This window comes from Salvelinus namaycush, chromosome 37 (assembly GCF_016432855.1).
Source record: "Salvelinus namaycush isolate Seneca chromosome 37, SaNama_1.0, whole genome shotgun sequence".
Taxonomy (NCBI): Eukaryota; Metazoa; Chordata; class Actinopteri; order Salmoniformes; family Salmonidae; genus Salvelinus; species Salvelinus namaycush.
In genome coordinates, this window is record NC_052343.1 from 17,680,353 (window position 1) to 17,706,007 (window position 25,655).

Below are 25,655 nucleotides of genomic sequence, written 5' to 3' on the forward strand. Positions count from 1 at the left end.
AGGTAACTCTGGGTCTTCCTTTCCTGTGGCAGTTCTCATGAGAGCCAGTTTCATCATAGCCCTTGATGGATTTTGCGACTGCACTTGAAGAAACTTTCAAAGCAAAGTTCTTGAAATATTTCTGATTGACTGACCTTCATGTCTTAAAGTAATGATGGACTTTTTCTCTTCGCTTATTTGAGCTGTTCTTGCCATAATATGGACTTGGTCTTTTACCAAATAGGGCTATCTTCTGTATACCACCCCTACCTTGTCATAATACAACTGATTGGCTCAAATGCATTAAGAAGGAAAGAAATTCCACAAATGAACTTTTAACAAGGCACACCTGTTAATTGAAATGCATTCCAGGTGACTACCTCATGAAGCTGTTTGAGAGAATGCCAAGAGTGTGCAAAGCTGTCATCAAGGCAAAGAGAATCTCAAATGTAAAATATATTTTGATTTGTATAACACTTTTTTGGTTACTACATGATTCCATATGTTATTTCATAGTGTTGATGTCTTCACTATTATTCTACAATGTAGAAAATAGTAAAAATAAAGAAAAACACTGGAATGAGTAGGTGTGTCCAAACTTTTCAATGGTACTGTATGTATGTGTTTTACTCATTGTGAGCATGATTTAAACGGACCTGTTTTCTGAACTGAACACTTGTTTGACTATGTTTTGTATTCTGTTTAATGTAATAAAAGTGACTGTCTGTAAAATGCCCCATTTTCACTATACATGCAGGACATGACATGTGCAGTATAAGGGAGGTTAACAGTATCGCCCACTAGTGTGGTTATAACACACTGTTTATTAGCAGGTAAGGAGAATGCAACATAGCAGCGATACAGATGTGACTGTGGCGTTTATGCTTTGGGGGGGGGGTCCATCCTTTTACATGGTCAGCTCCTGTGGGAGAGAAGAAAGGGAGAGAATTACTTGGGGTTGGATGTGTGAAGAACATATATTGTTATGCTTTTTTTCAAGACCTGTTGAAAAAGGACTGTTGCAATCAGTAGGTCATAACAGCAAATGTAGGCCCAACGTGGACAGTGTGTTACAACAGATTCCTTCGTTCATAAATCCCTTACCATGATAGCGTTAACGATGTCATTGGTGTTGTGTCTGAGGGCGCGGACAGCTTTAGAACGGGACACGTTAGCCTGGGCCATCACCAGCTCTATATCCCTCTGCTCCAAACCTCCCTCGTCCACCTGACAGACAGAGGTCAAAGTCAGTTGCACTATGGAACACTTCTGAACATGAAAAAAAAGGCTACAGTTCATAACTGTAGCATTGGGGCGGCAAGTAGCCTAGTGGTTAGAGCTTTGGACTAGTAACCGGAAGGTTGCAAGATCGAATCCCCGAGCTGACAAGTCTGTCGTTCTGCCCCTGAACAAGCCAGTTAACCTGCTGTTTTTAGGCCGTCATTGAAAATAATGTGTTCTTAACTGACTTGCCTAGTAAAATAAAGGTAAAATAAAAAAAATGCCATCAGGCTAACTACAGTAAAGTACCTAAGTAACAAAATACTACTTAAGTTGTTTTTTGGGGTATCTGTACGTGACTTGAACTATTTATATTTTTGACAACTTTTACTTCACTACATTCCTAAAGAAAATTATGTACTTTTTACTCCATACATTTTCCTTGAGACCCAAAAGTACTCGTTACATTTTGAATGCTTAGCAGGACAGGAAAATGGTCTAATTCACATACTTATCAAGAAAACATCACGGTCATCCCTACTGCCTCTGATCTGGGGCACTCACTAAACACGTGCTTTGTTTGTAAATTATGTCTGAGTGTTGGAGGGTGCCCCTGGCAAGCATGCCGTGTGGTATGCTTAATATAACTAATTTGAAAGGATTTATACTTAAGTATATTTGAGCAATTACATTTACTTTAGTATATTTAAAAACCAAATACAGGATTTTCCTGTGTGACTCACTTTTACTTGAGTCATTTTCTATTAAGGTATCTTTATTTTTACTCAAGTATGACAGTTGGGTACTTTTTCCACCACTGCAGTAGAGAGGACTGAAATGTAACAACACTAGACAGAATTGTTTCATATTAAGATCTAAAAGAACTACCGTACATGAAAGAGTAAGAATAGCGTAAAGATTGGTGTTTTTCCTTGACATAATGAGTGAGCATGCATTTCCATACCTCCTCCTCCTCGCTCTCCTCCTTGATGGTGAGGCTGGGTGGTGCAGGGGGCACCAGTGGGGAGGCCTCCACCGGGACCTTAAACTTCTCTGCCGCTGCCTTGTGCACCTGTTGAGACAGGTCCTCTATCTAGGAAGGAAATAGGAAGAGAGAGGTCACCTTGGCCTCTGAACACAATGTAGATGAGAGAAAAGAGAGAGAGGGGGATAAAGAGATAGGGGTTAGAGAGGGCGAGAGAGAGAGTAAGAGAAGGTTAGGATGTCACCTTGGCCTCTCCAAACACGATGTAGATGTCCGACGCGGGGCTCTTGAAGACGTCAGGTCTGCTGATGACAAACAAGATGCTCTTCGACTTCCTTATAGTGATCCTGGTCACACCGTGGACCGGCCGCAAGCCCAGCTTACCCATGGCCTAAACACACACACACACTTGTTACACCATGACGTGGCCAAACACACAGAATACACACACATTTGCTCTGTGTTTGATTAGCTGAGTCTGCCCGATGGAGCAGCTGTGTTCACATCTCACCTTGCGGGCCTTCTTCTCACTGCGGCTCTGCTTAGGTCTGTTAATCCCCTCATCAGCAGGAGAGATGGGCTGAGAGAGAGAAGGAGGACAACCAAATCAATTCAACACATCAAACCTGAGAACATTCTACAGTAGTTTACCCATATCCAGACTGATAATATGGAAAAGATCTCTGAAGCTGCAACCCATTCAGAAAATACAGGCCCCACAACACGCATCCTTCTTACGCCTCTACCTAAAGGTAATGACATCAATATGTTATTACATAACACACAGTGAAAGCAAGGTTTCCACCCTTGGAGGTGAGGGGACTTCTCGAGTGTTCTCTGCACACACACGGTAGATTCACCTGGGGTTCTGAGGATCTCAGTGGCACCACCTCTGGTTCTTCCAACTCTGGCACTGATCCCTCACTCTCCGACTCATTGCAGGAGCCCACTGTGGAACACACACACTGTTACTCTCAGAGGACTGCATCACATCCTCATTGCTATGGTAACTAATGACTGAGATATAGATGATGAGGATGTGGTGTAGCTCGTTAGCACTCTGGTAATGGGACAGTCCATCACAAAGCTCTATGGCTAACCTAATTAGAGGTCGACCGATTAATCGGAATGGCCGATTAATTAGGGCCGATTTCAAGTTTTCATAACAATCGGAAATTGGTAATTTTGGACGGCGATTTTGCCGATTTAAAAATAATAAAAAATAAACACTTTTTTTTACACCTTTATTTAACTAGGCAAGTCAGTTAAGAACACATTCTTATTTTCAATGACGGCCTAGGAACAGTGGGTTAACTGCCTTGTTCAGGGGCAGAACGACAGATCTTGTCAGCTCAGGGATTCAATCTTGCAACCTTACGGTTAACTAGTCCAACGCTCTAACCACCTGCCTCACGAGGAGCCCGCCTGTTACGCGAATGCAGTAAGAAGCCAAGGTAAGTTGCTAGCTAGCATTAAACTTATCTTATAAAAAACAATCAATCAATCAATCATAATCACTAGTTATAACTACACATGGTTGATGATATTACTAGTTTATCTAGCGTGTCCTGCGTTGCATATAATCGATGCAGTGCGCATTCGCGAAAAAGGACTGTCGTTGCTCCAACGTGTACCTAACCATAAACATCAATGCCTTTCTTAAAATCCATACACAGAAGTATATATTTTTAAACCTGCATATTTAGCTAAAAGAAATCCAGGTTAGCAGGCAATATTAACCAGGTGAAATTGTGTCACTTCTCTTGCGTTCATTGCACGCAGAGTTAGGGTATATGCAACAGTTTGGGCCGCCTGGCTCATTGAGAACTAATTTGCCAGAATTTTACGTAATTATGACATAACATTGAAGGTTGTGCAATGTAACAAGAATATTTAGACTGATGGATGCCACCCGTTAGATAAAATACGGAACGGTTCCGTATTTCACTGAAAGAATAAATGTTTTGTTTTCGAGATGATAGTTTCCGGATTCGACCATATTAATGACCTAAGGCTCGTATTTCTGTGTGTTATTATGTTATAATTAAGTCTATGATTTGATAGAGCAGTCTGACTGAGCGATGGTGGGCACCAGCAGGCTCGTAAGCATTCATTCAAACAGCACTTTCGTGCGTTTTGCCAGCAGCTCTGCTGTTTATGAATTCAATCCTATCAACTCCCGAGATTAGGCTGGTGTAACCGATGTGAAATGGCAAACTAGTTAGCGGGGTGCGCGCTAATAGCGTTTCAAACGTCACTCGCTCTGAGACTTGGAGTAGTTGTTCCCCTTGCTCTGCATGGGTAACGCTGCTTCGAGGGTGGCTGTTGTCGATGTGTTCCTGGTACGAGCCCAGGTAGCGGCGAGGAGAGGGATGGAAGCTATACTGTTACACTGGCAATACTAAAGTGCCTATAAGAACATCCAATAGTCAAAGGTATATGAAATACAAATCTTATCGAGAGAAATAGTCCTATAATTCCTATAATAACTACAATCTAAAACTTCTTACCTGGGAATATTGAAGACTCATGTTAAAAGGAACCACCAACTTTCATATATTCTCATGTTCTGAGCAAGGAACTTAAACGTTAGCTTTCTTACATATTGCACTTTTACTTTCTTCTCCAACACTTTGTTTTTGCGTTATTTTAACCAAATTGAACATGTTTCATTATTTATTTGAGGCCAAATTGTCACGTTCCTGACCTTATTTCCTTTGTTTAGTCTTTGTTTAGTTGGTCAGGACGTGAGCTGGGTGGGCATTCTATGTTTTGTGTTTCTATGTTGGGTTTGTTGTTTGGCCTAATATGGTTCTCAATCAGAGGCAGGTGTTTTTCATTGTCTCTGATTGGGAACCATATTAAGGTAGCCTGTTTTCACTGTTTGTTTGTGGGTGATTGTTCCTGTTCGTGTGTTCATCTGTTCTGTGGTCCCATGTTCAGGACTGTAGCATTTTCGGTTCCTTCTGTCAGTTTGTTGTTTTTGTTCGTTGTTTAAGTATTTCCCATTAAATATGGATTGTCATCACGCTGCATTTTGGTCCTCCTCTCTTTCACCCGAAGACAGCCGTTACACAAATTGATTTTATTGATGTATTATATTAAGTTAAAATAAGTGTTCATTCAGTATTGTTGTAATTGTCATTATTACAAATAAATAAATAAAAATCGTCCGATTAATCGGTATCGGCTTTTTTGGCCCTCCAATAATCGGTATCGGTATCGGCGTTGAAAAATCATAATCGGTCAACCTCTAAACCTAATCACCGATCTTAGAGGAGAAACAGATCACCTCATTAAATAGTAATGGCATTTCATCTCTATGCTATGGAACATGCATGTTATGACGCACAATTACATTCTGTACTACTGTGTTTCAATGCATGTAGCATTGTTCATTATGCTGCAGTGCTACCACTCATACAGTACACATAAATCCCCATCCATGATTCTATGTACGTATCATCTACCGGGAGGTCAGTTCTAGCTAGATTGACCCAGTGGTTTCAGGTTGACTGACGGTTGCCCTAAAATAACCTCTATTGAAAGATGTGCAATAACAATATTCCTCCTGGATAAAATGATCCTCTCTCTGAGTATTTCTCCTCCATTATTCAGTAGCTGCAGCAGTGTTCTGTGGTCGACGGGGTATTATTGAGAAGCCATCCTAGAATCTGAAGTATGTCCTTCATCAGGACCATAGCAGGACCACTAGACATATTCAGAGCCATCTGTGTGTGTGAGGAAGGTCATAGGTGGAGTCACTTCTCAGAATCGCTTTCTCAAGGAAACAGAGAGAAACAGACAGAGAGAGAGAGATATGGGTTTGCAGAGTACGTACAGTTGTATTTGAAGGACAGTTCCAGCTCCTGTGAATCCTTGTGGCTGATTGGACAGTCTATCTGTCTCTCAGTTGGTTGGCGGGAGCAGTGAAGCAGTATCTCTCGCTGATTGGAGGAGCCAGACTCTTTATGAGAAGCGTTTCCCACAATCCCGCTGGGCTGAGTCATGTGACGTCGTAGAGGAACAACAGTGTCATCGTCATCACTGTCTGTGTCCATCCCATCTGCAACAAAAGTTCACACAGGTTGGACTGATTCATGATTCACTGATTCTTGATTACTAAAAAGAGAAAATCAAATCACCCCACACCCATATCTCTCCTGAGTGTAACTCACCTCTGTCCTGTGGGCTTTGTGACTGAACTGGCTTGATCTGTCTGTTGGGCACAGTGAGGAGGTTTGGCTGGGGCTGGGCCTGGCAGCGGATGTCTAGGACAGGCACTGTGGTTGGAGCCTCCAGCCGTGGCAGAGACTCCTGGGTGGGCTGGGTAAGACTGGGGGTCGAGGGCAGGGCTGACGTGGGTGGAGATGAGAATAAGTAGGGGGTAGGGGACATACGGACACTTTCAGTGGGTATAGGGGGATGCTTAGGAAGGGCGGTAGGGGTAGTAGAAAGGGTTGCGGAGGCTGCCTGAAGATTAGTTGATTGAGCCTGGGTGTCTAGGAGTGGGGTGACAGGCTGGACTGTGGTGAGGAGAGGCTGGGACTCCTGTATGGGGGTGGGGAGGTCCTCATCTGGCGGCACCGTGAAGGTACTGGGGGGAGGAGAGGAGGAGAGAGGAGAGGGGGAGAGAGGGGGAGGAGAGGAGGAGGGAAGAGGTGGAGGAGAAGATATATTCTGTTCTGTAGAGGAGGCTTGGCCACTCCCCACATTGTTATCGTTGATGTCCTTCCTGCTTTCTGTCTGGCAGCCAGGCAGCGGCCTGTTGTCAAGCATTTCCTGGTGCACTTCCATGTTCACTTCCTGGTTGACTAGGAGAGCGGGAGCGATAGGGCAGAGGTTGGTAGGACTAGGGGGAGTCGGGGATCTGGAGACGTTTCTGTTTTCCCCTCTCCTCTCGGACTCTGCCTCAGGTTTGCCCTTCACAGGTGTCCTCTGTCTGGTATCTGCAGAAGATTTTTGTCCCCTCATGTTCTTATTCTTTTGCTTCCCTGGTGGGGAGATGTCTTCTAGGGTCTTGGCAGTGAGAGCTGGTTCCTGTGGGTGATCAGTAGACCCAGAGCCTGACGGAGATTGTCTGCGCAGCTGACTGGGTCTGTCTCTGCTCTGCTTCCCTCTCCTCCCTGGCTGAGGAGGAGTGATGGCTTTCTCTGTGCTCAGCTCTCCCTCGGGTGTCTGACGCTGTGCAGGTTCTGGAACACTCTCTGTTGGAGAGAATCTCTCCTCTGCTCTCTCCTCCACATCTCTTTCCCCTGAGATACAAACACTGCTCTCTTGTCCTTCTAAGGCCCCACTCGTCTTTGGTTGGTCAATGTGCCTGTCAGTCTTCTGACAGCCACCACCCTCTTTTTGGCTCACCGTCTGTGGCTCTGTCTCCTCTGGCTGAGGCTGGGAACAGAGTTTTTTCACACTTTCTACCGTGTTTTTGCCCACTGATAGGGAAGATTCTTGGAAAACTTGCACCTTCTCTACTGTGTCTTTGCTCACTGATGGGGAAAATTCTTGGGAAACTTGGACTTTCTCTTCTGTGTCTTTGCTCATTGATGGGGAAGTTTCGTGAAAAACTTGGACCTTCTCTACTGTGTCTTTGCTCACTGATGGGGAAGTTTCTTGGGAAACTTGTACCTTCTCTACTGTGTCGTTGCTCACTGATGGGGAAGTTTCTTGGGAAACTTGGAACTCATCTACGGTGTTTTTGCCCACTGATGGGGAAGTTTCTTGGGAAACTTGGACTTTCTCTACTGTGTCTTTGCCCACTGACAGGGAAGATTCTTTGGAGACTTGGACCTTCTCTACTGTGTCTTTGCTCACTGATGGGGAAGTTTCTTGGAATACTTGGACCTTCTCTACTGTGTCTTTGCTCACTGATTGGGAAGTCTCTTGGGAAACTTGGACCTTCTCTACTGTGTCTTTGCTCATTGATGGGGAAGTTTCTTGGGAAACTTGGACCTTCTCTACTGTGTCTTTGCTCATTGATAGGGAAATTTCTTGAACAACTTGGACCTTCTCGACTGTTTCTTTGCTCACTGATGGGGAAGTTTCTTGGGAAACTTGGACTTTCTCTACTGTGTCTTTGCCCACTGATAGGGGCGATTCTTCGGAGACTTGGACCTTCTCTACTGTGTCTTTGCTCACTGATGGGGAAGTTTCTTGAGAAACTTGGACCTTCTCTACTGTGTCTTTGCCCACTGATGGGGATGTTTCTTGGGAGACTTGGACCTTCTCTACTGTGTCTTTGCTCACTGATGGGGAAGTTTCTTGGAATAATTTAACCTTCTCTACTGTGTCTTTGCCCACTGATGGGGAAGTTTCTTGGGAAACTTGGATCTTCTCTACTGGGTCTTTGCCCACTGATAGGGACGATTCTTGGAATACTTCGACCTTCTCTACTGTGTCTTTGCCCACGGGTGGGGAAGTTTCTTGTGAAACTTGGACCTTCTCTACCGTGTCTTTGCCCACTGATAGGGAAGTTTCTTGGAAGACTTGGACATTCTCTACTATGTCTTTGCTCATTGATGGGGACATTTCTTGGGAAACTTGGAACTTCTCTTCTGTGTCTTTGCTCATTGATGGGGAAGTTTCGTGAAAAACTTGGACCTTCTCTACTGTGTCTTTGCCCACTGATGGGGATGTTTCTTGGGAGACTTGGACCTTCTCTACTGTGTCTTTGCTCACTGATGGGGAAGTTTCTTGGAATAATTTAACCTTCTCTACTGTGTCTTTGCCCACTGATGGGGAAGTTTCTTGGGAAACTTGGATCTTCTCTACTGGGTCTTTGCCCACTGATAGGGACGATTCTTGGAATACTTCGACCTTCTCTACTGTGTCTTTGCCCACGGGTGGGGAAGTTTCTTGTGAAACTTGGACCTTCTCTACCGTGTCTTTGCCCACTGATAGGGAAGTTTCTTGGAAGACTTGGACATTCTCTACTATGTCTTTGCTCATTGATGGGGACATTTCTTGGGAAACTTGGAACTTCTCTTCTGTGTCTTTGCTCATTGATGGGGAAGTTTCGTGAAAAACTTGGACCTTCTCTACTGTGTCTTTGCCCACTGATAGGAAAACATTTTGGGAAACTTGGATCTTCTTTACTATGTCTTTGCCCACTGATAAGGAAGATTCTTGGGAGACTTGGACCTTCTCTACTGTGTCTTTGCTCACTGATGGGGGAAATTCTTTGGAAACTTGGACCTTCTCTACTGTGTCTTTGCCTACTGATAGGAAAAATTCTTGGAAAACTTGGACCTTCTCTACTGTGACTTTACCCACTGATGGGGAAATTTCTTGGGAGACTTGGACATGCTCTACTATGTCTTTGCTCGTTGATGGGTAAATTTCTTGGGGAACTTGGAACTTCTCTTCTGTGTCTTTGCTCATTGATGGGGAAGTTTCGTGAAAAACTTGGACCTTCTCTACTGTGTCTTTGCCCACTGATAGGAAAACATTTTGGGAAACTTGGACTTTCTCTACTGTGTCATTGCCCACTGATAAGGAAGATTCTTGGGAGACTTGGACCTTCTCTACTGTGTCTTTGCTCACTGACGGGGGAAATTCTTTGGAAACTTGGACCTTCTCTACTGTGTCTTTGCCCACTGATAGGAAAAATTCTTGGAAAACTTGGACCTTCTCTACTGTGACTTTGCCCACTGATGGGGAAATTTCTTGGGAGACTTGGACATTCTCTAGTGTGTCTTTCCTCAGTGATCGGGAAGTTTCTTGGGACAGTCTGCCTGACTTGGAGTTGCTTGGTCTGATTTTATGGCTGAAGGATCCAAATGCCCCACCCAGCAGAGACAGAGCAGGGTCTGCCTGTTTGACTGCTGGGTTAATATCTGTGTTACTGTTGGGTCTGGAAATGGCTGCCTCTACTGAACCAGGGCTCTGGTCTGGGACAGTCTGTGGTTTACCTTCTGGTGGTGAGACACGCCCAGGGCTTTCCATGGACAAGGAAGGCTGTCTTATGTCTGATTGGTGTGTTGAGCTGTCAGTTGATGTTGTAGGCCTATCAGAGGCTGCAGCAGCCTGTGATCTCACCTCTGTGAGTGGTATGTTTGAGAGAGACGCCCTCAGACTCACACTCTGGCTCTGGTGTCTCACCTCCTCTGACAGGGCATTCAGAGTCACACAGGTTGGCATTCCAGAGGATAGGAACACTGAGTCACTGTTGTTGTTTTCCTGCTCCTCCTTGTTTCCCGGGTGACTCTGCAGGTTGCTGACATCATCCTCTGGGAATTGGGAGCTTCCGTCCTCTCCTCCCCCTGCCTCTGATATCTCCTCGATGGACCTCCAGCTGGACAGGTTGGACTCTGGCACTCCCTCTCCCACAAGCTCGACATCTGCCATCTTGTCTGGCCGACCACACAGGCTGTTGTTGTCTTCTTCGTCCCCCATTATATCACCCACCTCATCCTCGTCTGTGCCGACATTGGACAGCCCGGAGAGTGTCTGTCCAATCTTCTGTCCAATTGTCTGTCCAATCGTATGTCCCTCCACCTCATACAGTAATAGGCTCTGTGCCTTCAACCCACAGCCCTGCCCCAGAGAGGCCCCGGCCCCTGCCCCAGAGAGGCCCCGGCCCCAGGCCCCGGCCCCTGCTCCTAACCCCCTCCTATCAGCCCTCCAGCCCCCATCCCCCCTCCTCCCCCCTGCATCTGTCTCTGAGTTCTCCCTCTTGGGAGAGACAGCCAGGGGTGTGTGAGGGGAGCCCAGGGCCCCAGGGCCCCCGTCCTCAGTGCTCAGGGTGTTCTCCCTCAGGTTCTCCTGGGCGGGGTCACATGGGCAGATGTCAGGGGTCAGGGACAGGTTGTCAGCCAGGTCAGGTGAGCTCTCAGGGCAGGAGGAGACAGGGATGTTGCTGGGGTTAGGCTCTTTTGGGTACGAGAGCAGAGGGACCCCCTTGTTCAGGTCGTTGGTGGCAGTGGTCCCTTCAAGGACCTGATGGGAGTCCACACCTTCAGCGCTGCTGTTCTCATTCTTCTTGTCCAGTTCCAGCACTGACACCAGAAGCGGTTTGGACCGGACTGAAGCTGCTGCCACCCCAAACACACGTGGGAGCGGCTTACGGGGCTCATAGGTCTTCTGTTTAGGCCGGGGTGTGTCTGACTTAGAGGGGCGTGGCTTAATGAGTAGTTTGAACGAGTCTCTGTCTGTCTGCTCTGTGTGGTCCTCGTCTGAAGTCTCTGTGCTCTGTTCATTATTCTCTCTCGCCGCACCGATCTGTTTGTCCTTCCCTCTCTCCCAACCGCTCTGTTTGTCCTTCCTTCTATCTCCACTGCTCTGTTTGTCCTTCCCTCTCTCTCCACCGCTCTGTTTGTCCTTCCCTCTCTCCCAACCGCTCTGTTTGTCTTTCTCTCTCTCCCCACTGCTCTGTTTGTCCTTCCCTCTCTCTCCACCGCTCTGTTTGTCCTTCCCTCTCTCCCAACCGCTCTGTTTGTCTTTCTCTCTCTCCCCACTGCTCTGTTTGTCCTTCCCTCTCTCCCCACTGCTCTGTTTGTCCTTCCCTCTCTCTCCACCGCTCTGTTTGTCCTTCCCTCTCTCCCCACCGCTCTGTTTGTCTTTCTCTCTCTCCCCACCGCTCTGTTTGTCTTTCTCTCTCTTTGCACTGCTCCTTTTGTCCTCCTCTCTCACCGTACCAGCCTGTACTTCCTCTGCAACTGCTTTGACTCGCCCTGCTCCTGTTGCCAGGGTCACATGGATGTTATGGGATGGCTGGGTTGCCAGGGTGACAGGATTGCTGTGGGACGCTGTCTCCGCGATTGTAGCAGCAGGGTTAGTGTTAGGAGTAGCAGCAGGGTTAGTGTTAGGAGTAGCAGCAGGCTTAGTGTTAGGAGTAACAGCAGGGTTAGTGTTAGGAGTAGCAGCAGGGTTAGTGTTTGGAGTAGCAGCAGGGTTAGTGTTAGGAGTAGCAGCAGGGTTAGCGTTAGGAGTAGCAGCAGGGTTAGTGTTAGGAGTAGCAGCAGGCTTAGTGTTAGGAGTAACAGCAGGGTTAGTGTTAGGAGTAGCAGGAGGGTTAGTGTTTGGAGTAGCAGCAGGGTTAGTGTTAGGAGTAGCAGCAGGGTTTGGGGTAGAGCGTGTACCTGGGGTAGTTTTGGGGGTTGAGGCTGTAGCAGGGTTAGTGTTAGTGGTACAGGCCGTAGCAGATTTAGCGTTAGGGGCAGGAGAACTGTTAGTGTTAGGGGTAGAGACCGTAGCAGGGTTCATTTCAGGTGTACATACGGTAGCAGGGTTAGTTTTGGAGGTGGAGGAAGTAGCAGAGTTATTTTGTGGGGTTGAGGCTGTAGCAGGGTTGGTGTTAGTGGTACAGACAGTAGCAGATTTAGCATTAGGGGCAGGAGCACGGTTAGTGTTGGGGTTAAAGAGAGATGCAGGCTTGGTTTTAGGGGTTGACACGGTAGCAGGAGTAGTCTTTGGGCTAGTGAAGGCAGGGTAAGGGGTTGTAGAAAGTTTAGAGGTAAGGGTAGAGACATAAGGGCTCTCCTGAGAAGGAGCGGGGACAGGAGGGTCAGAGGACTCTGAGGAGATCTCCATTTCACTCCCACTACTGCTGTTGGAGGACTCGGGGTGGGCTGATTCCGCAGGTTGGGCAGGTGCAAGAGCAGGTTGTGGTGGTCTGGGTCCTGGAGGATCCTCAGGCCGGGGCTCTTTGTCACCTGGGGGATTGATTAGGCTAGGTCTGCTCTGGGACTGGGACAGTTCAGTGCTGTGGGCCTCTGGTCTGGTTTCAGGCTGAGGTTTGGCTTGGTGTGGTTCTGTGGGTGATCCTGTGGGTGGTCCTGTGGGTGGTCCTGTGGGTGGTTCAGCATGTCTCTCTGTGCTGTACAGCCGCTCATCCTCTTCGCCATTATAAGAGGCGGAGTCTAGTGAGTCGTCCGTGTCGTCATGGAAACAGAAGGACTCATCCAGCCCTTCGTTGATGGAAGTTTCTGACAGTGAATGAAGGAAGGAGGCCGAGTTGTCCTCTTCAGCTGGGTCATTTACAGCCTTACCCTCACCCTCCTCCTCCTCTTCCTCATCCTCAACGTCCTCACCCTCTTCTTCATCCACCTCTTCCTCTTTCACTATTTCTACTTTAGCCTCCTCTATCTCTACCTTAGCTTCCACTTCTTCCTCATCATCTTCGTCATCATCCTCCACGTCCCCCTCCTCCTCTCCGGCCGCGTACGCATCCACATCGTTCCCTTCGTTCCTGTCGTTTCCCTCTCCTCCCTCATTCCCCTCCTCTGTGGGGAAGAGAGTGATCTCCATGGAGTCTGCTTGAAAGAGGAGGCTGGTGTGGAGGGGAAAGTTAAGCAGAGAGGCTGGGATCATCCTCTCCTCCTCCTCCTCCTCCTCCATCTCTCCATCATCACTGTAGGAGCCTGGAAACAGCAGGAAGGTACCCATCTCTCCGTAAGGGCTGGAGTTATCCCCGTCTGACACATCTGGAGAGCAGGTGTCCATGGTAAGGTTGGAGGAGGCAGGGTTGACGCTGGAGGTGTGAGGGCTTAGGTTCCCCATGTCTGGGGCAAAGGGGAAGGAGATGGAGGTCAGCCGTGGGGAGTCTGCTCCATCATCATCTGGGTTGGTAATGGGAGGGTAAAGCTCCTCAGACACACAGGCCTGCAGCTCCAGCTCCAGGCCTCTTTGCAGCAGGGGACTTGAGTACTGCTGTCCCCCAGCCAGAGCATCCTCTGCTGGGCAGAGCGAGCCCTCCGACTCCCCTCCATCTTCCTGGGAGTCGGTGCTTCTGCCGCTGCTGCTCCTCAATGGGGAAGTGTCCTCTGTCACCCAGCGAGGGCGACAGCTACCCCTTGAGACTGTCGCTTCCTCACTCCTCCTCTCCCTTACCTCCCCTCTCAGCACCTCCTCCTCCTCCAGGATCACAGTCTCTGCTAGACCCTTATAGAGGCAGAACCGCCACTCTGCTGCTCCTCCTCCCTTCTCCTCTGCCCTCTCCCCTACTGCTCCCCTATCCTCCCCCACTTCGTCTCCGATTTCAGACAGCGAGCTGACAAAGCATGCAGGTGCCTCCTGCACCTCCTCTGCCAGGAGAAGGTTGGGGGAGGTGCAGGGGGAGGTGGAAGAGGTCCAGCTGCCCCCCTCCGCCGTGACGTAGGAGCCAGAGGGGGAAGTGAGGGGGGAGCACAGGTCCTCACTGTCTGAGGGGGAGTTTGGTGAGAGGGGAGAGGCTGGGGAGCCGGGGTAAGAGCGGTGTTTGAGGTGTAAGGGGCGAGCAGCCATCTTGATGGGGGTGGAGGGGGCGGTGTAGTACAGGTCAGGATCTAGGGACGAGGGAACACCCACTCTCAGAGGGTTCACGGCATAGGCCGGCTCAGTGAAGGATAGGATAGCAGGGGGATAGGCTGGCTCGGACAGGGAGGGCATGGCATACATGGCACATACAAAAGGCATTTCACCATAGGGAGACAGCCCTGCCTCCAAAGGGCTTAAGCTGCCCGTCACACTAACATCCACTGTGACTGGCTCTGAGGGGGGAGGGGAGGCAGGGATGAGGGGGGTTAGGAGAGGGGTGAGGAGTGGGCTAATGGGCAGGACAGGGATTCTCTCCTGCTCTTGCTCCATCTTTGGGGTCAGAGGTGAATTGTCTCTCTCCTGCCCTGTGTCCAGTTGGGCCTTTTCTCCAGCCTCGGCCTGGGGCTCTAAGGGAGGCTTAGGGACCTCCAAGACTGGGCCTCCAGGCAGGGGTATCGCCTGGCTGCTCTGCCCGCATGGGCACTTCCCTGTCAGGGTCTTCTTGGTCTTGAGCAGGGCCTCCTGGCCCATCACCACCCGTGTGTCCATGTTCTCTGGTTCCTTGTAGTCGCTCTCCACCTCTGAGCCCATCAGAACCTGGAGAACATAATGAGAACGTTGGGAAAACATAAAGAGAAGAGTAGACCATTGGTAAACATACACACACATACACACACCTTGATTCTCTCCATCTTCACGGGTCCGCTGCGGCGTCCACAGGGTCCGTGACCTCCAAACGTACCGCTAAGTCGGACCGTGTTACTGTGGCGACGGTCTGAACCTTCAGGCTGGGGTCGCGGGGTCGCGGAGGAGCTAGGTGTGGCCCGAACCAGCCGTGGCCCAAACGGAGAGGTGCATGATGGGAGCAGCTTCTGAGGGGTGCTGGGGGAGGGACTAGAGCCGCTGTCACTAGGGGTCGAGCCACTGTCACTAGGGGTGGAATCAGTGGAGGCATGTCTGGTCATGTCTGAAAGAGGAGCGAAAAAGAAGAAACTGTTTCTGTAATGTTATGTCCATGAGGTCAGAATCACTAGCTGCTTCATGACGTGGCAACAGTAACTGTAATGGAGAAAAGGCAACTGGAATTTCAGTTTACCTCCTGAATGTATTAAAAATGATACAATTAAAACACAAAATATCTGTAATGGATGTTGTAGTCTCTTTGACTTTGTTGAATAGAAACAGTCCTTTCAGCTCTCTCTTTGAAGCTTGCTCTCCCCCCATTACCGTTACACACACAGCCATACCTAGCGGGTCTAGAATTTCACCTAAATGTCAGAGAATACAGGTGACTGAAAAGACCATGCTCACAGCAGGGTACACATCAAGTGGCATCGACATATCAAAATATAAGGTCCCTACTGTCGTCACTTACAACCATCAACTACGGCTGGGTGAATGGAGCCCATTTACTGGTAGTGAGTTCTGAATGAATTAAATGTGTGCTCCCTCCATTTACATGGCTCACTGCCCAGGGTAGTTCTTTACTCAGGCACTTTTCCTTCCACAGTAGTGACCCTGACCCCCAAGGGAATGGAACACACCCCTGAGTTTGCTGAAGTCTGCATATCTGGCTGTAGTACCTGCTGCTAGGGCAGTTGAGCCCGCACTGTGCACGAGTGTGTGTAAGCTTGTGCATGTAGGGGGTTTTCCCCTCTCCTCTACCCCTCCTCTCATCTTTCCTGTACCCATCTAACAATTCTTTGTGAGGCATTGGAAAACCTCCCTGGTCTTTGAGGTTGAATCTGTGTTTGAAATGCACTGCTCGACTGAGGGACCTTAGAGATAATTGTATGTGTGGGGTACAGAGATGAGGTAGTCTTTCAAAAATCACAAAGTGAGTCCATGCAACTTATGTGACTTGTTAAGCAAATTTGATTTGATTTGAAATGTTTTGTCCTAAACATGTTTAGGCATGCGATAACAAAGGGGTTGAATACTTATTGACTCAAGACATTTCAGCTTTTAATTTTTGATTAATTTGTAAACATTTATAAAAACATAATCTACTTTGACATTATGGGGTGTTGGAGAAAGAGAGAGAAAAGACAAGAGAGAATGAAAGGAATTGAATAAAGAAGAATTCAGATTGATTGATGGGTAACATCGAGAACATGCTAGTCTTGTGTGATATTCATCCCAGATCCTGCAGGGGCGCTACATGCAGGGTGTCTGTTGCCCTCTTCCGTTGCTTGATGCTTGATAGTACTACAGCTAGCACAGTTCGATAACTTCACTAGCTACTTCATGTACAACTTGAAAATACCATGCTAACACTGCTCTCAGTGCTTAGTGGTAAAATTATGGCCAACACGGTAGCTAGCTTATGCTACTCCTTCTCTTATTTGAAATGAGGCTATTGTTGCTAGCTCTCGTCTTTCTCTTTGCACTTTTGCTCTCTCTCCTCCTCATCTTTCTCTCTTTTGCTCTCTCTCTCTCTTGCGCTACCTCTCTCTCTCTCTCTCTAATCAGACACTCAGATTAGCCTAAAGCTAAATGGAGCCATTATTAGATTACCGCCTTTCCCTCGACACACACACACTCCACTCCAGTGACTACGCCATCGTCTCCATAACCTTCAACAGGAACAAAGGATCATTTTGAGAGAAAATGACAGAATGGAGGAGAGTAACTAGGGCAAGAGTGCGAGTGGAGGAGGGAGTCTGGATCAGTCAGAGAGAAAGAGAAAGCGAGAGAGGGGTCGACAAAGGGGGTATTTTCCATTCTATTATGATCAGCTCTGCTGCTCCTTACTGATGTTACAGTTCTGCAGGATTTAAATGAAAACAACACACTAGACTCCTTATGTGATTTCCATGAAATACCCTGAGTCCTGTCATGTACTGTGAGTGCACAGGCCAAGGTTATTATAGTAAACAAAACAAAAACAAAAACTAATCATGAAAAAAACTATTTAGTAACTGAAATAAAATAATTAACAAACATGTTTTAAAAACTAAAACTATCTTTGACTCCGAAACTAACTAAAATAAAATAAAAACCATTGTGAATTCTCTTCAGTTTTAGTTTATCTTCTAAACTTAGGGCATGTAGTACTAAAGTAAAAAAAATATTGGACAGGTGTAAAAATCGGCAAGAGAGTTTATTTTTTGCACCCGTCTCGGCACCATTCCTTTTAAATCCAAGTCACATTGAGATTGACTTTATAATTTAAACCTAACCTAACCTATGACCTGACCCTTCAACTAATGCATTTACCAAAGATTATCTATATACTGACAAGAGACGGGACTCAATGCTCTAACAATGTGAATAAATGTCAGAAAAGGCAGAAGGCAGGCAGGAGGAGGTGGGAGCAGGCTGGAACATTCTAGCCAATAAGAGAGCAGATTTGCATGTGAACAATGGGCACATCTCCGATATAACATAAAAAATATATATATAATAATTCAAATTGGAGACTTATATTTCCCTCACTAACTTTAAACATCAGCTATCTGAGCAGCTAACCGATCGCTGCAGCTGTACATAGCCCATCTGTAAACAGCACACCCAATCTACCTACCTCATCCCCATATTGTTTTTATTTACTTTTCTGCTCTTTTGCACACCAGTATGTCTACTTGCACATCACCATCTGCTCATCTATCACCCCGGTGTTAATTTGTTAAATTGTAATTACTTCGCTATTATGGCCTTCCTCACGCCATTGGCACACACTGTATATAGACTTTCTTTTTTTCTATTGTGTTATTGACTGTATGCTTGTTTATTCCATGTTTAACTCTGTGTTGTTGTTTGTGTCGAACTGTGTCACGGCTGTTGCTGGAAGAAGACCAAGGTGCAGCGTGGTGGGCGTACCTTTTCCTTTTTATTTCAAAATGTCGCCAACAAAACAACAAACGAAAAACAACCGTGAAGCTTATAGGGCATTAGTGCCACAAACAAAGTTAACTACCCACCCCCGAAAGGAGGGAAAAAGGGCTACCTAAGTATGGTTCCCAATCAGAGACAACGATAGACAGCTGTCCCTGATTGAGAACCATACCTGGCCAAAACATAGAAACACAAAATCATAGAAAACAAAACATAGAATGCCCACCCCAAATCACACCCTGACCAAACCAAATAGAGACATAAAAGGCTCTCTAAGGTCAGGGTGTGACAAACTGCTTTGCTTTATCTTGGCCAGGTCGCAGTTGTAAATGAGAACTTGTTCTCAACTAGCCTACCTGGTTAAATAAAGGTGAAATATATATTTTTTTTTAAATGGCTCCAGCCTTCCTAAAACCTCCCTAAAAACGGAAATTAAATAATACACAACTAATGCTAAATAAAAACTAGCAAATCAGATCTGAAAATGAGCTGAAACTAAACTGAATTGGAAATACAAATCGAAAAACCAATAGAAGTAAAACCTAATAGAAAAGCACTAAACTATAATAACCTTGGTACAGACATAGGGATATGCACGCATTCACACACAGACACAAACACTGACCAGAGAACAGGACTTTATTCTCTTCTCTTAACTGGGCCATCGCCATGCACAGTGACCTCAGAAACGTGCACACGCACACGCACACGCACACGCACACGCACACACACACACACACACACACACTTGCTCCACCAGGAACCCAAATATCACTTACTGATGGAGTATGCGGACTCTCTCTCTCCCTCCCTCTTTGTTTATCTCTGATAGCCCATCCTCTTCTGCTGCATTTCTCTTTGTCCTCTTTCCCTCCCTCTTTTTTTATCCCTCTCTCTATTTCTTATTTTCTATCTTGTCTCCCCCTTCCCTTTCCCTTCCTTCCTCTCTCTGTACCTGTGGTCTAGCTAATAGCTAATATCGTCAGCACTTAGCTGCACTGTTTCTAACCTTTCCTAGGCCCAGGCCCAGGGTGGGGATGTTTATCACTGGATTGTTATGCTGAGTGATGTCACAGTGTGTGCACGCACGCACGCACACACACACACACAAATTTGTCACAGAGATGCATACAAGGACACAATAAGACGTGTGCCACTCTAAGGTTTCTTTGTTTGTGTGTGTATGTGTGTGTGTGTGTGTGTGTGTGTGTGTGTGTGTGTGTGTGTGTGTGTGTGTGTGTGTGTGTGTGTGTGTGTGTGTGTGTGTGTGTGTGTGTGTGTGTGTGTGTGTGTGTGTGTGTGTGTGTGTGTGTGTGTGTGTGTGTGTGTGTGTGTGTGTGTGTGCGCGTGTGAGCAGGCTGGAGCAGGCTGGAACTGCGTCACAGAGGCTGCTCCCACGGCCTGTCAGGCCCCAGAGCGAGCTTCTATTTCAGCCTTCACTCCAAGACAGTCCCAGGCCTTGAGACAAGCCCCAGGAGCCTACTGCCTCACAATACCTCTCTCCAGCTCTCTGCCTCTCCCCCTTTCTCCCTACCTCTTTCCCACTCTCTCTCTCTCTCCCACCATCATCCTATTCTGCTGCCTTCTCTTCTCATCTAACCATATAGTGTTCTCAGTGCAGGATGCACTCGTTTCAAAACAGTGATGTTTCGGATTGAAAGGCCTTCATCAGAACACTCCAGGAACAGACAAGACAATGTAAGGATATGATTTATATTAAACCTAAACTAGTAGGATGGGTATTTTACAAAAAACTAGTGGCAGTGCAATAATACATAGATTAGACGTCGTACTCCAAATAGCCATCTGGATTACATCACAGCATTAGTGCCAGACCAGCAGAGCTGATACGTGCTGTCTGAGACGTACACCTAATCTCTTTACTGTACCTGTACAGCACCTTATACCATAAATCCCTTTACTATACCTGTACAGCACCTTATACCATAAATCCCTTTACTATACCTGTACAGCACCTTATACCATAAATCCCTTTACTATACCTGTACAGCACCTTATACCATAAATCCCTTTACTATACCTGTACAGCACCTTATACCATAAATCCCTTTACTATACCTGTACAGCACCTTATACCATAAATCCCTTTACTATACCTGTACAGCACCTTATACCATAAATCCCTTTACTATACCTGTACAGCACCTTATACCATAAATCCCTTTACTATACCTGTACAGCACCTTATACTATAAATCCCTTTACTATACCTGTACAGCACCTTATACCATAAATCCCTTTACTATACCTGTACAGCACCTTATACCATAAATCCCTTTACAGCACCTTATACCATAAATCCCTTTACTATACATATACACTATAGAACCTATACCTAGTGCCAGGAGTTTTGGGGCACTTTTTGATGCATTGTGCATTCACAGCATTGTCTACTAGTGTTGCTGCAGGTAGGAAATGTTCTGTAATTGACACAAGTTGTCTCCAATCTATCAATCAATGTCTGGTTGTACGTGTGTCCAGCGACTGTCAAGCCAACAACTTTACTATTACGCCAAGAGGTCTGATCCTCTTGATGGGCTCACTAGGTGTTTGGTTAAGGTCGCTTCACTACCCCCTTCCTTCAGGAGAGTGTGTCCCCAGACTCCCCACACTTCCCTCACATGTACACACCTCTTGGATGGCCTCACGGGCTCCATCCCACCTCTGACACCAATGTAGCGAATTTGGGGGGTAACCCTGGCCCGGGACTTGAACCCAGATACAGCGACTGTTAAGGCAACACCTTAATTGTTATGCCAACACCAAGAGGTTCCTCTTGGCATAACAATTAAGGTGTTGGCTTGACAATCACTGGACCTGGGTGCAAGTCCTGGTCGGGGCAACCCTCACGAATTTGCTACAATATACTTCCAAGGTTGGTTTCATTGACTCTACCCATTAACTGCCCAAATTGACCTATTTTTAGATACAACTTTCGATTCCGTTCGAAAGGATCATCTTCAGCAAATTGAGGTGTAGAATCACTCTTCTACAAATAGTATTCCCTGACAAATATTAGGTTTGGTGCAATTAAGATTTGCAGTGCTACGCACAATCAGACATTGATTGATCGGAGGAGACAGCATGTGTCAATTACCGAACATTTCCTAGGATTTCCTACCTGCAGCAACACTAGTGGACAATGCAGGTAAAAGCACAGTGCTTCAAAACTCCTGGCCCTACCTATACCACTTGTTCCTCTACTGTACAGTCGGAACCTATACAGCACCACTGTACCTATACAGAACCCTAAATGGAGAGAAATTGTGGGTGGCCTTGCTCAAGATTAGAGATCCAGTTCCATTGCCATTTTTGAGTCTCCCAGCCTGGGGCTTGAACCAGAAACCTTTCGTCTGCTGGCCCACCACTTCTAACCTCTATGCTACTGTACCTTTTACCCCAACTGCCTCTACTGTCAGAGAGATAATACCCTAACCCAGGGATCATCAACTACATTCAGCCGCAGGCCGAATCTTTCTTGAGCGGATGGTTGGGGGGCCAGAACATAATTACTAATAATTTACTGCAAATTAACTGCAAGAAGCCCAAACAGATATGTTTGATTAAAACAATAATTTCAAACCTTGCTTACATTTGTATACATTATACATTATATCACTTCATGTCTCTTATGTGTGGAAATACCTGGGAACAGATTTTTTAAATTAAAATCACTTGGAGTGGATTTCCCCGTATTTGGTACAGTCTTTTATGACCAACAATGAAAATCCCCCTCAAAATAAACATGATATATTTATTTTTTGTGGTTTTATTTGGTGGCCAAATACACCACAGATAAAACCTAACCCTTACAGTGTACTTCTACTGTCTGAGAAATGCATTTATCCCCCCAGTGTACTTATCCCCCTTCACTTCAACACAATGAACACACAAACATAATACACAGGTAAATACACAGTCTGGGAGATGCAACTCCTATACTCTAACTTTACTGTCAAGTACAGCATCTAACATAGAATATATTGTCTGCTAGACACAAACCTACCAGATGCAACATAACAACAATACCATAATAACCATATTGACTACACCATCTCATCAATAGCTATGTTAGCAGTAAGTAGCATACAGTGACATGTACACACACAGTTCCAGTAGTCAGTGTCTTATCTAACATGAACAATTTGTTTTCAAATGCTCTGCTTTACCCTACATTAGTCCGTGTCTGAATCTGTTCCTTCAATATCTGGCCCTGCTGTTACTGTGTGGATGCTGCTGCTGAGTGCGGTGCTGTGTCATGTCCCTGCATGGTGAGACTGGGGGAAGGGAAGTAAAGTACAAGAGAGGGAGGGAGGAGCTGCTCCACTCTGCCCTGAGAAAACACACCACCACTGGGAAGTGAGATGGGGCTGGGGAGAGAGTGGGGGAAGGGGATGTGGGTATGGGGTTAGTGAGGGGAACGGGGAATATGGAGCTGGCGCTCGGGGTCAGGTAGGGGGAAGGGGATGTTTGTGGGGTTAAGTAGGGTAGGTGTTGTGGATGGGGGGTCTGGGGTGAAGGCTAGGGTGCTGGAGCTGGAACTAGGACTGGAGTGGGGATCACAGATAGACAGACAGACAGACAGACATGACCCAGCTCTACCTCTCTAACCCGTCGGTCTGTCGGTCTGTCTGCTTCCCACATGGCAGTATAGCAGGTATCTATTATCCCTCCTCTACCAGCCTCTCTGTAACTCTAACATCTCCTCCTCTCCCTAGTGTCTCACATGCTCCTCACCCTCCCTGTCTCTCCTCTGCCACCTACACTCTCCCATGTCCTCCTTCCCCTCTCTCTTTTTCCCCCTCTACCCCCCCCTCTCCTCCCAGGTGGTCCTACCTGGTTTAGGCAGGCCTGTCTGCTCTGCTCCAAGCTCCGGATGTCTTTCTTTGGGGACAGATCTGCGAGAGCTCTCCCCCGGCATGGCTGTCTCTGGATCTCTCTGGTTCTGACGCAACAATAACTCCACACCACCCAGTAGCCAAGGTGAACAGAGAGAGAGTGCGCAGTATAGGGAGGGGCAGAGAGAGAGAGAGAGAGAGAGAGAGAGAGAGAGGGTGACTGCTCAGCGACCTAGCACTCAGATCTCCTGCAGCACACGTGTGTCTATATGTGTGTGTGTTAGAGAGCGAGAGAGAGAGAGAGAGAGTGCATGCCTCTCTCTGTGGTGCAGCAGAGCAGAGCCGTGATGATGCTATGAGTGAGAATGTGTGTGGGTCTCGCGATGCTGCCAGTGTGTGTGTGTGTGTGTGTGTGTGTGTGTGTGTGTGTGTGTGTGTGTGTGTGTGTGTGTGTGTGTGTGTGTGTGTGTGTGTGTGTGTGTGTGTGTGTGTGTGTGTGTGTGTGTGTGTGTGTGTGTGGGTGCATATGTTCGTGTGGAATCTGAGAGGGAGCTGCAGTATTCTCTCTCATTACCCATCTGAGCTGCACTGCCTCCCTCCTCCCCTCCCTCTTTCCTTCCCATCCCTCTCTCCCTCCCTCTCTCCTTCCCATCCCTCTCTCCCTCCCTCTCTCTCTCTCCCTGGCGATGACTTGATACTCAGCGATGATGTCAGCAGATTTCTGCTGCTGTCTGAGTGCTGCCCCCATCCTTACAGGAAGGTACTGCAGAGACAGAGGGCTAGAGAGAGGGTGTGTGGAGAAGATGGGCTATTGCAGAAAGAGAGATGGAGGAAATAACGGTTGTGAAAGGGAGATTGAAGGAGAGTTACAAAGAAAGAAAAGAGAAAGGGGGACTTTCAGTCTCCTCCCCTTTTCCATTTGTCCCCATCCAAAACCCAGTTTCCTTGGCCACCCCAAGCTTCCCACGCTGGGTGTGTGTGTGTGTGTGTGTGTGTGTGTGTGTGTGTGTGTGTGTGTGTGTGTGTGTGTGTGTGTGTGTGTGTGTGTGTGTGTGTGTGTGTGTATCAGGGGGTTTCTGTGTCTGCTCTGCCAGCTCAACAGAATCCCCTGTCTCCTCTCTCTGCCAATTTCAGCCCGGCTGGCATTTATACATCAGCGTTATCCTCCTCTCTCATCTGCTTACTCATTTTCCCCTGCTCCTCGCTGACCTGCAACACACAGAAACATATTGCCCTCAGACAGGATCTGGTCTCTATGACAACACAGTTAATACTGTGACAGCTGACTGGCTGGGCTCAGAGGTGGGGTGATGAGATCAATCAGTCAATCAACCAACTAACCAATCAATGGAGTTACTTAGCAGCTCACTCTCTATATCGCAACATGATCTCAACGCTCATGGGGCCAGAGTTCGAAATTAACTATCTGAGCCTTTTGAATTATAGCATTACGCTCCCAAGTGGCGCAGCAGTCTAACGCACTGAATCTCAGTGCAAGAGGTGTCACTACAGTCCCTGGTTCAAATCCAGGCTGTATGACATTTGGCCGTGATTGGGAGTCCCATAGGTCGGCTCACAATTGGCCCAGCGTCGTCTGGTTTTGGCCGGGGTAGGCCGTCATTGTAAATAAGAATTTGTTCTTAACTGACTTGCCTAGTTAAATTAAAAATATATACATTTACATACATGTTGGAGCTGCTACAGAAATATAATATGTAGATCAGTCATGATTCTCTCTTTCATGTGTTACAATCTAGACAGTGGTGTAAAAATACTTCAAGGTACTGCTTAAGTAGTTTGTTGGGGTTTTTGTACTTTACTTTTTATATTTTTTACAACTTTACTTTACTCCACTCCTAAAGAAAATAATGTATTTTTTACTCCATACATTTTCCCTGAGACCCAAAAGTACTCGTTACATTTTGAATGCTTAGCAGGACAGAAAAATTGTCCAACTCATACACTTATGAAGAGAACATCCCAGGTCATCCCTACAGTACTTCCTCTGATCTTGCGGACTCACTAAACACACATGCTTTGTTTGTAACTGATGTCTAAGTGTTGGAGTGTGCCGCTGGCTATCTGTAAGTAAATTTAAAAAACAAGAAAATGGTACCGTTTGGTTAGCTTAATATAAGGAATTTGAAATGATTTATACTTTTATTATATGTAAGTAATTACATTTACTTTTGATACTTAAGTATATTTAAAACCAAATAATTTTACTCAATTCGTATTGTACTGGGTGACTTTCACTTTTTCTTAAGTCATTTTCTATTAGGGTATCCAATACTGATTCTAGGTGAGATAATAAATGGAAAAAGAATCTTAAACATCCTGCTTTATCATTATAGCTGAGCACATATGCTCCAATCAGCAATAAGCAACTCAACTACATACAGTGCAGTCAAAAAGTATCCACACCCATTGACTTTTTCCATATTTTGTTGCGTTACATTGAGATTTTGTGTCACTGGCCTACCCATAATGTCAAAGTGGATTATATTTTTAAAATTCTTTACAAATTAACTAAAAATGAA

General features: G+C 46.5%; 1 protein-coding gene across 1 annotated transcript; it reads right to left on the reverse strand.

The window, feature by feature from the left end:
• Positions 1–604: 604 nt before the first annotated feature.
• Positions 605–10,673, reverse strand: LOC120031549 (nascent polypeptide-associated complex subunit alpha, muscle-specific form-like). Its single transcript, XM_038977353.1, has 8 exons — positions 6,364–10,673; positions 6,027–6,251; positions 3,046–3,134; positions 2,697–2,765; positions 2,430–2,576; positions 2,165–2,293; positions 1,084–1,206; positions 605–901 (listed from the first exon to the last, which is right to left on the reverse strand). The coding sequence occupies exons 1-8, from the start codon at positions 10,577–10,579 to the stop codon at positions 887–889; spliced, it is 5,013 nt and encodes a 1,670-aa protein (XP_038833281.1). The 5' UTR covers positions 10,580–10,673; the 3' UTR covers positions 605–886.
• Positions 10,674–25,655: the final 14,982 nt, after the last annotated feature.